The 13,495-nt window shown below is 35.5% G+C and overlaps 1 protein-coding gene across 4 annotated transcripts in view; it reads right to left on the bottom strand.

Annotated features, from left to right (window-relative positions):
- LOC118198674 (1-phosphatidylinositol 4,5-bisphosphate phosphodiesterase epsilon-1-like) overlaps window positions 1-13,495 on the bottom strand; it is a 482,557-nt gene that overhangs the window by 46,112 nt on the left and 422,950 nt on the right. For 3 of the 4 annotated variants that reach the window (XM_085809194.1, XM_085809193.1, XM_085809196.1), the window contains 3 exons: window positions 11,174-11,296; window positions 6,501-6,626; window positions 6,258-6,421 (listed from right to left, as the gene is read on the bottom strand). In XM_085809194.1, the coding sequence (XP_085665320.1) occupies window positions 6,258-6,421; window positions 6,501-6,626; window positions 11,174-11,296 (413 nt within the window). Of the gene's footprint in view, window positions 1-6,257; window positions 6,422-6,500; window positions 6,627-11,158; window positions 11,297-13,495 lie in introns of all 4 variants that reach the window. The other variant, XM_085809195.1, reaches the window with a different exon arrangement.

Genomic DNA, 13,495 nt, shown 5'->3' with positions numbered 1-13,495 from the left:
TCAAAATCAGTGTCGCAAAATGTGCCGCTACTCTGTTCATCCGAAGAAATATCCCCCGTTTAGATAACTTAATTCTCTTCGGTGAACCTATTCCCTGGGTTTCTTCATATAAATATCTTGGTGTATTACTTGATTCAAAATTAACTTGGCAACCTCACATTCAAAAAATCATTGCGAATGCGACGGCTGTCAAATCCAATCTGCGCCCCTTCTTCGCTTTAAATAGCGACTTGTCAATTGACAACAAGATTTGTTTTGCTCTACAAGTCTATCATAAGGCCTGTTCTGACTTATGCATGCCCCATTTGGGGCCCATCAGCACTGAATAACAAAAAACATGTCCAAACTTTTCAATCTAAATTTCTTCGGCAAATACTCAAAGCTCCGTGGTATGTAAGGAACGAAGAGATTCATAATGATCTCAAAATTATGCCCATTAATCGCTTTATACAGCGACTTTCGGAAAACGTTTTCAAAAATATTCAACATGTTGCAAATCCTGTGCTGCATATGCTACCTGTATATGATCCTGCAGTCGCCTCATCTAGGAAGAGACCGAGATCGTTTCTCAACCCGGATTATGCTGCAAACCCATTTAAACGGGCAAGGTATGCTCACACTGACATGCATGTGAATAATTACTTCTCGTTCCTTCCCCTTCCCGCCTCTCGAGTCTTGAATGCTTAAGTCATTGACCGGAGGAACCCCTCCTGCTTCTTTAAGAAGAAGCTTTACAGTCGCAGGCGACTGAACCTAATTTTTAAATCTAAAGTCAATTGACTATTTCTCTACTTCAAAATAGCTCTTTCAGCCCTTCTAAAAGGGCCTTTTACTTGCTTTTAGCACCCCCTTAAGAGGTGTCAATCATTTGGCCTTAAAGACCGCACTGAATAGCGGGCGGAAACGAAACTGCTCCCTCCGTCAGCTGACCAACTGACACAGCAACTTTTTCGACGCGTAAGAGCGTCCCCCCATCCTTTCCCCTCCGCGAAGTTGACGTTCGCAAAGAAAGATTCAAGTATCAAGCAAACACCTGCTTTTATTTTCTAGTCTTTAGGAAAAATTTTGTCTAAAATGGCTGCCCCTATCTAATTTATTCTGGCTCTTATTTTGGCGCAAAATTAGACCTTCTGAGTTTTTATATTTGTTTTCAGTGTGAAGGCACTTATTCTTAAAAGCTTTTTTCGGCTTAACAAAATTTTTACCGTATTAGAAAATTCCCTCTTTTGATGACGACATTTTATTCTTCAGATGATGTGGAGGTAAAGGCGTTTATGCCTAAGAACTCCGTAACACGAACTTCCTTGATCCTTGACTTTTTGACGAATACTTCAACACCAATCAGATGTCATCTCAGAGCTCACGTGACATTGGTCACACCCCTTTCTACATCTCAGCTTCCTGCACCGCCCAGATCAAGCATTTCCCCACCTGCAGCGCTCTTAGTAGCATCTAAATCAAGACAGCCGGAACACAACACGTAATTACTGCGTGCTAATCGCGGCTTAAAGAGGAACTTGGAACCAGAGAGAAGAGCGAGTGAGAGTTAGTTGCAGTAAGTAGAGAGAGAAACCTTCTCTCGGTTTTTCCAGCTCGGCCACGAGCAAATGTTTGCTTCGCTCTCTCTAGAGCGATATTAATATCTCTGCCAAGAGATTTACAGCAAGGTAGCCGGGTTCGCCGCTACCTTACGAAGAGCACTCTGCTCAGACACAGCTCAGTCCAGCAACCACCGGTTTAGAGAGTCGATTAATTCTAAATAGTCTTATCTTGAACCAACCATCAGCTTGAACTATTTCCAAACAATAACTTTCATCTTGGCTGAGTTCTAAGCAGGAAATTTATTCACACCATCTGAACTGGTTATCTTTCTTTTCCCCTCACCCTACTGTGAGAACAATACTGTATAAGTTCATTTATTTTTATTTTTTTGTATATAGCCTAGAAAGAACCCAAATAAATTTATTTACGCTACCTCTTGTCTTTCGAATTCGTCACAGCTCTAGAGCCTATGTGTAAAAATAGCTATAGAGGCTATACTCCTTCTCCCTTGGGAAGAACTTTTCTCGAGTTTAGACAAGAGAAAAGTTCACCTCACATCTGCACTAGTTCGTAAACACAACACACAGGATTTAAATATCTCTGTCCTCTAAATAATATCCTCAAGCACGTTTATACAAGAACATTGTTGCATTCAATAATAATAATACTAATAGTATTAATGTCACTAATAGATAGTTCACGTATATGTCAATTAGGCATTACCCTTAGAGGCGAGAACTTAATAAATCCAATACATATATATACACACATTACAATGTGCTTAACAGGAAACAAAATAACCTGTATATTAATCGGGTATAATATTTACACAGTATACAAAAATATATATCAATAACTGAACAATCACACCCTAGCATAGAGTGTTTCCTCTAGACGACTCAGCCCATCGACATTTATTTAGCCTCTCTGAGCGATAAACAACCTCAAAGTTGCAAGGCTGCAACTATACTATAAAGTTAAGGAACACAATAAATCCTACATAATTCAAAAAGGACCAACAAACAACATACAAATACGAAGTACTACAATAGACAAAACAAACAAACTATTATTGTACTTAAAACAAGTTCTCGGCTCCTATTGGGGCCTAATTCAGATAAAATCTGAATTTATTTGGTGCGTTTTCGCACTTCCGAACCTTTATTATGTCTGTGAGTTTCCAACTGGCAGATAACTGACAAAGTAGTTTGGAAGATAGGAACAAAATATTTAGCCCTAAGTGGAAACTCACAGACATAACAAAGGCTCGGAAGTGCGAAAACGCACTAAATAAATTGAGCTTTTATCTGAATTAGGCCCCAATAGGAGCCGAGAACTTGTTTTAAGTACAATAATTGTTTGTTTGTTTTGTCTATTGTAGTACTTCGTATTTGTATATGTAGGATTTGTTGTGTCCCTTAGCTTTATAGTATAGTTGCAGCCTTGCAACTTTGAGGTTGTTTATCGCTCAGAGAGGCTAAATAAATGTCGATGGCTGAGTCGTCTAGAGGAAACACTCTATGCTAGGGTGTGGTTGTTCGGTTATTGATATATATTTTTGTATACTGTATAAATATTATACCCGACTAATATTCAGGTTAATTTGTCTCCTGTTAAGCACATTGTAATGTGTGTATATATATGTATTGGATTTATTAAGTTCTCGCCCCTAAGGGTAATGTCTAATTGACATATACGTGAACTATCTATTAGTGACATTATTACTATTAGTATTATTATTATTATTGAATGCAACAATGTTCTTGTATAAACGTGCTTGAGGATATTATTTAGAGGACAGAGATATTTACCTCCTCTGTGTTGTGTTTACGAACTAGTGCAGAAGTGAGGTGAACTTTTCTCTCGTCTAAACTCGAGAAAGGTTCTTCCCAAGGAAGAAGGAATATAGCCTCTATAGCTATTTTTACACATAGGCTCTATAGCTGTGACGAATTCGAAAGACAAGAGGTAGTGTAAATAAATTTATTTGGGTTCTTTCTAGGCTATATGCAAAAAAATAAAAATAAATAAACTTATACAGTATTGTTCTCACAGTAGGGTGAGGGGAAAAGAAAGATAACCAGTTCAGACGGTGTGAATAAAGTTCCTGCTTAGAACTCAGCCAAGATGAAAGTTCTTGTTTGGAAATAGTTCAAGCTGATGGTTGGTTCAAGATAAGACTATTTAGAATTAATCGACTCTCTAAGCCGGTGGTTGCCGGACTGAGCTGTGTCTGAGCAGGATGCTCTTTGTAAAGTAGCGGCGAACCCGGCTACCTTGCTGTAAATCTCTTGGCAGAGATATCAATATCGCTCTAGACAGAGCGAAGCAAAAATTTGCTCGTGGCCGAGCTGGAAAAACCGAGAGAAGGTTTCTCTCTCTACTTACTGCAACTAACTCTCACTCACTCTTCTCCCTGGAACTGCGTTCCATGATTTTGTTCAAGTTGTCCTGGGCGTGTCGGAAAAACTTCTAGGATCCTTATTTGTCCGTAATTTTTAGAAGCGCCTTTTGATTCGCGAGAGCACTTTTATTAAAAACTGGATATGATGAAGACAGCCTGGGAAAAAGTCCGTGGGAACTTTTCGATTCCAACTGGGGGTCTCAATCCGGGTGGTCTGAGACACTGAACTTATAAACTGATGAAAGGGAACTGAACAATGTCTCCTTTCGAACAACTATAAAAGGAACAAAAAAGGCTGAGATTATTTTTGTGACTGCTGGTCACTTCCTCTTTCCGAGAATTCGCTAAGAAATACTCTGTCCGTGGGAATTTTCGAGGTGGTCATTCTTTTTCTCAGAACTTCGTGGTGGTCGATAAAATAGCTTAAGACGTTACGGTACATTATTTTAAGAGTCAAATAAAAAATTATGATCTTAAAACTATTCCAAATACTTGACGTAACAACAAGCATTAATATTTCAGCATACGTTTAGATTAATAGACCCTCTCGGTTATACAGAGGCTGTTCACACATTTTTTAGACGATGTATATTGTATTCACAAAACTAAATTACATAAAACTATTGTCTTTTAAATGTTCTATTTGACATCTCTTATTCTGAACTATCTTCCTATACCGCAATTTCCAGAATAATAATGCCTTTTGAAGTGGCAGAAGAAGTATTCTATCCCATTCCTCCCGAACAGCTTTCCAGAGCCCTGTTAGGGTTTTGGGACAACGTTTGGATAATGCAGATTTAAAAGTCCGAAAGCACAAAAATCCATAGGTGATACATCGGGAGATTTAGTAGAGATATCAGTGAAGGGTATGGCCTTGATACCAATTTTTTGTTCTATTTCTTTTAAGAAAAATTTACAGTGGATTTTGATGTGTGACTGCTAGCTTTGTCCTGATGGAGTCTCACTGATTGATGGCACTGTGAGCAAAGCGATGGTATTTCATTCAGAAAAATTGGCGATAAAATATGTTCCTGATAGTATTTGGAGTGATCGTGACATTTTTTTGCACTCTCTTTATTTTTAAATTGCCATTATAAGAAAAACCAGCAACAATCATGAATCCCTTAGAAAAACTTTCTTTCGATTCTTTGAACCATGTACTTAAATTTTTTTCTCCACTTTTATGATAATAAATGGCTCTTTTTTTGTTACAATCATTTAAATACACCCATGCTTCATCTATTGTGACAACTGTTTTCCATTTTTCTTTGGATAAGTGTTTCTCATATAGAATTCTGCAGCGTGTCCTGCGTTGAGCGATATGCTTTGGAAGAAGACGATGCACATTGCGTTTTTTCGCTTTCTTAAGATTTAAATCAACGTTTATCATTTTGTTTACAGTGGACACCGAGAATTTTAATGATTTTGCAACTATCTTTTGACTAGGGGGATTTTCTTTTAACATTAAACAATGTACCTTTGAAATAGTCGAAGATGTCCGTTTTTTCCTTGGATACTTGTTTGGAATTTTTGCCCCACGTGAGGCTCCAATTGGACGTTTTTTCCCTTTCTTGTTGATGATATTACCTATCGACGCTTTAGATATCACAAAACCATGACTCTAACATCGTTTTGGGATAACGGAGTATGCATATTTCTCTTCGGAAAGAGCGTAAATGTAGCCTTTGAACCACTGCTTTGTTAAATTCAGCATTTTGAATAAAAACAAAACTTTCAAGCCACAGACGATAATTTTGAGTTTTTTGCAGCAAACAATTTTTTATTACTGTTTACCAAAACCGTCTAAAAAATGTGCGAGCAGCCTGTATAGGCTTCTATGATACGTGAAAGTAGAGCTTCTTTCAATTCTGAAGTTATTGTTAATTCTGACATCATTGTGAGGATGCGCAGGGACACATTCTTAATTCTTACATTTTTTGAAAGTTATGGCACTAACTTGTAAATACGCCTCTTTAATTTAATTTATCCAAAAGCTACACATTTCTTTTACCATCTTCCGTAATGCTTTGAGAATTTCAAGAAAACTAAATACCTCTGCTAAAAACAAGATACGTTATATTAATAAATTCGTTTTTCTTTATTTATATGGATCATAATAATGAAAAATAGAATTTCAAATATATTTTTATGTGCTGTATAATTTATTACAGTTCTGCTAATGTGTGCGTTTTATTTGCCGGATATTTATTTAACAAATAAAACCCAGCCTTTCAAAAAACACTATAAATTTTTTAAACGAAATATTGCAAAATCGCAAACAATTTAATTGATATTAAAAGACTTTACTTACTGTAATCGTAAGATTTATAGCATGAAAACCATCAAATGTTTTCTCCCACGGATTAAATCTTCCGTACATCATATGCGTTTTATCCCACATAACTCGAGGCTTCAGTACATAGCCACAGCTTCCACTCTGCTCAAACATGGCAGTGTTTAGATGAAGAGCAGAATCTAAAAATAAATCAAGTTCTTAACTTTACAGCAGAAATAAGTTTAAAGCACTTTGAATGATAATAAAAGGGAAAATTACCGTCTGTTTGGTAGTTCAAAGCAACCATTTGTATTCCAAAAGCCCAGAAAATAACTGGATTGAAATTAGATGAATCGATTCGCATACCTGCTGGATATGTTCGCATCAGTTGCGACTCACAATGAGTAATAAGCGTTAAAGAATGTAACAAAAAGAAATATAAATTCCACGAATGCCAAATAATGTATGTCTTATTAGCTACTAAAATATAGTTTGAATCACGATCTTTCATGCTAGTTCGGATTTACAGTAATAATTATGTTCATTTGGCCTTTTAAATATACGAATAAAAATAATAGCAATTTATTTAAAGTGTCCTCAATGGTATAATTAGAGTCCAATCGTAATAACTTTTAAGTCTTAAACACGTACACGTGATTTATATGTGAACTTAAATGTATGAAATAAAAATTTATGCTTGAGAATCAAACACACAACCTACTACGAAATTTCTGCAACATTTTCAAGTAAGCAAGCATGATGACAGTTTGAAACATTATAAATATGATGTCGTTTTGAAGCTATTTTACAGAATTTTTGTTCTATATGTTTCCGGATGAGAATAAGGAAAGGACCTGTAGTACTGTTATAAACAATTCTTTATTTCTTGCGCTTATGTCAGGGAGTGAAATTGCAATTAGTTAAAAATTTTCTTATGTAGTAAGTAAATTGTCGATAAGCTTGCACTCATACGAGCCCCTTCATTATGAAGCAATCAAAGTCAAAATTCGAATAACCCCAAACTGTGAAAATGCTGTTACACTACATACGAAGCAATGAGTTCCTGGAGAAAATTAAACAAGAAATCTTTTTTATATTATTAAGGAATTTTTTCTGGGCACTCTATTCACAAGCTTGTAAGGATCTTAAGTTTTACTAACGTTTATTTTATTTTAAATCTTTACTATCACTTCTTATTTTCTACTTCCGGCCAGAATTAAAAGCGTTAACTTATTTATGCAAAATTTGTCTGGCGAACGCCAAGTACTTAAGTTGTGGCTTTTTGCCAAGCGAGAGAGAGGAAGGAGTTAGTCGAAGCAGGCCGCTTACCTTAGAAGTTTTACTCAGTTGCTGGTTGCCTTCCAGGCCAGAGGTTTAATCCTCTTGATAATTTTAAACGTATTGTAGTGTTAACAGTTCTCTGTACTACATACGGCTTCCTGTTAATATAAGGCCAATCTTCCACGTTTATTATTTCAAAGTTAAATTAGAGTTTAGTTATATTTTTATATTCTTACGTTTAGACCACAAGTAGTGGGTCTTTGTATTCCGAAGTACGGAAATTATTGTAAAGAGAGAAAAATAAAGGGTTTTGTATACCCTTCTTGTGTATCCTGTCTACTTCCCACAGTTATTGAACATAGCTTTAGTAAGCTCCCTGTTCCGAGTCAGGCCCTTGCATGTTTCCAAAGAAAGTAAGAAGGAACATTGAACTTGATAAGCTTTTCAAGTTATCAACCGATGCTAGATGTTAATAGTTTCCATTAACTCTACTGTATTGTTAAACTCTTTGCAATTCGTATTCTGTTTCAGCTTAAGTTAACAGCACTGTATTGCTGGATTCTTTGCATCTCACCTTTTTTTTTCTGTTTAATCAAATCTTCGATCGTCTTAATATCTGGCAACTGTGCAGGCAGTTGCAGTTTCGGAACTGATTTAGGGGGGGGGGGAACCCAGCTGTTTATTGCTCGTGCTTCTTATATTTCTCAGCCAATCATCCAAACTGTTTCTTATGCTGAAAGGAATCATGCGTCTACTAACTATCTAATCATAAGAACCACTCTTTCTTGTGATTTTGGCGGGTAAAGTATTTCTATCGTCTTCAGCGTTATAATCTGAATATAGTAAGCACTTTGCCTACAGGCAACATACTTACGCCGACAAAAAATTCTCATAAAAGCACAGTGTAGTTTTCAGCAAGGAAATGACCATCACGTATACATATTGCTGCTTTCTAAAGAATTGTGCATTTGGAGTAATTGAAGATAACACTTGATGAAGAATAATAAAAAAAAAAATATTCGCCAGTATTACACAGGAGTGTTCCAAAGGAACGTTTACAGTCGTCGAAAAACTACGATAAATACGCTGAAACAATCAGCAGCACAGCCTTCAGTCTACAAAGGAAAGACTGCTTTACGCAAAGGCACTAGAGTACACCTTCCGACTCGGTTCGGTCGTTCTGAAGCTAATCTCTGAACTCCTACACTACTACTGAACTCAACATACTACTTTCTCCGCTTACAGGCAGAGCATATATAGCTTTTCCTACATTCGAGCACATTCTCCAGGAAAGCCGCTAAGAATCTGTTCTAGAATGTTCTCGTTCTATCTACGTCATACCGCCAATTTTGGTGCCAAATGTCGCTAAATGGAAGATTTTACGTCAAATATGTCAATTCTGCCGTTCCCTACCACTTTCTAGCAACCCTAACCCCACCTTACGGGGAAGCTGTCTTATCGCAGCTAAGCCCTTCCAAGGACTGCTCGTTCCGGGCAGTAAATTCTTGGTCAGAAGCCAAATTCTATACAAGCAAAAGGTAATAAAACAAACAAATAAGGTAAAGAAAGGTAAACTAAACAAATATTTACATCATTTACAAATTATATACACAAATTAACCACATAACACTTTAAATTACGTAAATTAAAGTTCAAATAAATTTCAGCTTCAGGCTTTTCATTAAGTTATACCCTGGTTAATTACTTTCTTATTGCAACACTCAGATGTATTTCTGTTTTGCATATCACAGTCTGAAGACGCAGTGCTATCAGATTTTTCATCCACAGGAAGGTCTGAAACAGTTTATTCACCACTCTGTAGTTTATTATTCGCACCATGTAAACAGTTCAACTTGCTATTTTTAGCACTTGGTACATGCTTATTTTTCTCTATTTCCTGAAAACCAGTTCCAGTCTTTGCATTAGATTTATGAATAGATTCCGATTATTTACCAACAGAAGTATCCTGGTTAGAATTTTTTTAACCAGGAGTTTTTAGTGATGCTAATGTTTAGAATATGCGAAACAGCTTTCAATTTATAACGGAGTCTTCAAAAGTCTATATAGTTTTCAAAATGATGCACTATTTATTATGTTTGCAAATGGTGTTACTTCTCCTAATGAGTTTCAAACTCAAAAATACACTTCCAAGAGGTGTTTTAGGAGTTTTATATCTAGCTATAAATGTTAATTAATTCACCCTAAAATACTGCATTTAAATATTTCCTTAAAATTTTTCTACCATCGTGATTTTTGTAAAGGCTGCTCATTTGTGACGTATGTTGTTAAACTGCAGAAAACAGATTATTTTAGCTAACGATTGTTGCTGATCCTTAAAAATGTATGGCAATCATAATAAGAGAACTGAGATAAGATTCAAATTTGAATATGTCTGACGTTCAGAAATATTAGGGTTTGTTTCGCTGTAAAGCTATAAAATAGGTATAACAGTAATCGTACTTAAGAGGTTAAAAATTTAATTGAGACTGAGTTCAAAATTTAATTAAGAGTCCTTTCGCCTCGTTCATTCTAAGTTTGTCTTATATAGTCAATATTGGTTTTAATATCAATCTGCACACAATCACTGTCATTTTTGCTATCATATCTAAATCTACTCCTCAGTACCCATTTAGATGCTGCTTTTAAATTTTGCCAGTGACCTTTTATTTTGATTTCTTTCATTTAGTGAGACTCTCGTTTTATAGAAAGCAGTGTTTTGGTAAAGAAATACGGAAGCGCTTAGAACGTTTTCTTCGGAATTCCTTTTCAAAGAATGAAAAATAAAAAATTAAATCTCATTGGAATAATTACAGTCACATTGAGAAAATTAAATGAACTGCAGGATAATATATCTCATTGGAATCTCATTGGAATAATTACAGTCACATTGAACTCTGAGAAAATTAAATGAACTGCAGGATAATGGCAATTAAATTCACTGATTAAACTCTAATTTTATGAACGTTAACTAGATCTGAATGAATACATAAACTAATTAAATATCACATTGATTCGACTATAAGACTATGCTTTGGGGTTAAAATAGCTGCAGTGGAATCTTTAAAAAATTTTTGGTCGTCACATTACTTTAGTCTTTCCAACATAATTTATGATACACTCAATTAAAATAATTTATAATATACCCAACTCAGAGTTTTATGTACATGTGCACCATTGTTTCAATTTAATAAAGATGTTTCAGATGCCCATATATTACCTACCTCAACACAGCATACGCTTTCTGCTTCTTTTTTACTTCCTGAAAACCATATCTATCTTATACTCACAGCCTAACATTAAAGAAAAATTGTTAAAATAATTTAGCATGTAAATTTTACAAATTAGTGAACGTAAAGATATTTGTTGAATAAGTGTTTCTTGTGCGAAACTAATTATAATATCCAACAATTATAATATCCAACTTTTAATATCCAACTGGATAATTTTAATTTTATCTTTTATAGAGTAGGGCAGTAAATATAGTGCTTTAAGTGATGAAGTACATAATCAAATTTTGAGTTTTATCTGTATGTAAAAACTACAGCCACAATTTGGATTTTGCAAATCCTTAAAAATTAATAGGTACTCTGTTAGAAATAGCTAATAAAAAAGTGAACGCCTTTTTTAAATATATATGTATATTGACTATCATTCACATTGAAAAGGATATGACATCAAAGCCAACGGATGCCTCTTGCACAGCTTCTTTGCAGTGGTTTCATTTACTGACGACACTTTGTAACATGGAGCCGAAGATGCTGCCCTCCTCAAAAATGACGGCTCACCTTTGGATTCTATAAATAGAAAACAAATATAAATGAATTGCATTAACAGTTGTATTTAAATGTCATTCAATAGCGCTAAAATATGTCATTGTCTGTTTGGTGTCAACCCACATGTTGTCATCCTAGATGTACTAGAGGGACAAGCCATTTCAAATGTGGTGGGTGGAGGGATGATAATGAGGATCTGTAAGAATTAAGAGACATGAAGCCACTGTGTTGCATTTGCAGTCAAGAGAAAAATCTGTTAGAGAAGGAAAGATGAAAAAGGCATTCCTGTAATTTTTTTTAATACGAGTATTTATTGTAAAGAAATAAAAGGAGTAAAAAAAACCCCTCAGATAGATGCTATTTTTAAAAGTTTGATACCCATTTTTACTAAGAATTTAAATTAAGTACAATTAAAAGCACATAAAACATATTTGATCGATTCATTACCTTCTTCTCTGAGAAGATTTTCAAATGCATGCTTTATTTAATCATAAGTTTCTTTAGTTAGTCGAAATCCTTGACAGCATAACATCCTATATGCACTATACAATTTATTATTTACAGCCAAAAAAGTCAGATGAAATTTGCAGTTTGTACTCTATTTATGTGTACTTTATATTTACATGAAGAGTACATGAAAAATTATGAAGCGTGTTATTTTTTCCCAATAAAGCATCTGCAAATGTTTAAATATTTTTCTTAAGCACTGTAATTAGCGAGGGGTGTTGTGATTTATCTCACTTGTCTGACAGTAGCATTAGATCAATTCCACGAATTTTATAGCAGCAGAAGCGCAGAATTGCGTTTGTCGTTAGCACAGCTCTTGGAAACCTTATGGCTGACAGTACGATTTCGCCCGCCCGGATGCGTTTCAATTTTGGAAGAGCACCCTCCCGAAAGATGGATCCAAGGGTCTGTCAAATCTCTTCCTGAACCACCACACTACTTGAGAGAACTTTCTGCTGACCATGTATTTTGAGTGCCCCCATACCGCAAAGACATTGTACATTTAAAAACATCCAAGCTTTCTTCACGATTCGAATTCAGGTCCAACGATACAGCAACTAGCAGCGATAACCACTGTACCGATCACGGTGGATTAACGAGGCGTTTAACTGATTATGGAGAAGGACATATGCCTAAGGGAAGGGTTCCCTTTGTAGAGAATCGTCTAAGGCAGTGTTTCCCAAAGTGTGGCACACGTACCCCCAGGGGTACGGGAATAGTTTGGTGACGGTGGGCGTTGCATCGGAGTTTAGTGGGGATATGCACTGCAGCATGCTTAGCTAATTCTATGTTCTCATGAGTCAAATCAAGACAAGACAGTCTTGTAAGGCGTGAGATGGTCCAGTGTGACACGGCGGCTACACAATATACCACACTTCGTTACCGAGACAGCTTACTTCGTTAATAGTTAGTGGCTTCTTCAGATGCTTTAAGCTTTTGTGCGATTTTTCTTATAAGAAATGTGTGTTACGTGCTTTAGTAAGTCCCACTGACTTTTATTATTTTATAAAATATCATTTTTACCCCTAACATAAGTTATGGATCACTGGTTGAAATCTGGAACTACTACACCGAAAGAAAGTAATGATTATAGCAATCAACTAATAATAAGGAAATAATGAAATTAATGACGATTCAACTTCAATTTGGAAAGAACCTGTTAAGGAAAAGGCAAGGAAAACTCGAAAGTACGACAAAGAATATCTTAAATTTGGATTCTCATGGACTGGAGATGAAAATAAGCCTATTCTACTATTCGTCCTTTTTTTCTGAAAATTTAACAAACAAAAGCATGAAACCATCCAACTTAAAGCGCCGTTTTGAGACAAACCGTATTCAGTACAAAGATAAACCCATAGATCTTTTTGAAAATAAACTTAAGGATTTAAATCAATCCCGAAAAATAATGCGTTTTTGACAGAAGGTGAGAAATAAAAAATACTGGAAACTTCGTATCGCGTGTCGCTTTTAATTGCGAATTGTAGTGCAGCGAAAACCACTGTCGAAATTTTAATCAAGTCTGTAGCGAAGATAATGGCAGAGGTACTGATAGGAGATAGAGCGAAACAAACTTTTGACCGCGTTTTCTTTCTCAAATAATACAGTTTATCGACGAATCATTGATATGTCTAATAATGTGAAACAAATGTTATTATCTGATATTTCTCGGTAATAATAATAAGTCGTTATTATGCACTGCAAATCGACGAGTCC

This window comes from Stegodyphus dumicola, chromosome X2, assembly GCF_044657685.1.
Source record: "Stegodyphus dumicola isolate Sdum_Otavi_A_Nest chromosome X2, ASM4465768v1".
In the NCBI taxonomy this organism is placed as follows: domain Eukaryota; kingdom Metazoa; phylum Arthropoda; class Arachnida; order Araneae; family Eresidae; genus Stegodyphus; species Stegodyphus dumicola.
Note: the sequence above shows the minus strand (reverse complement) of the source record. Positions and strands in the feature narration are given on the sequence as shown.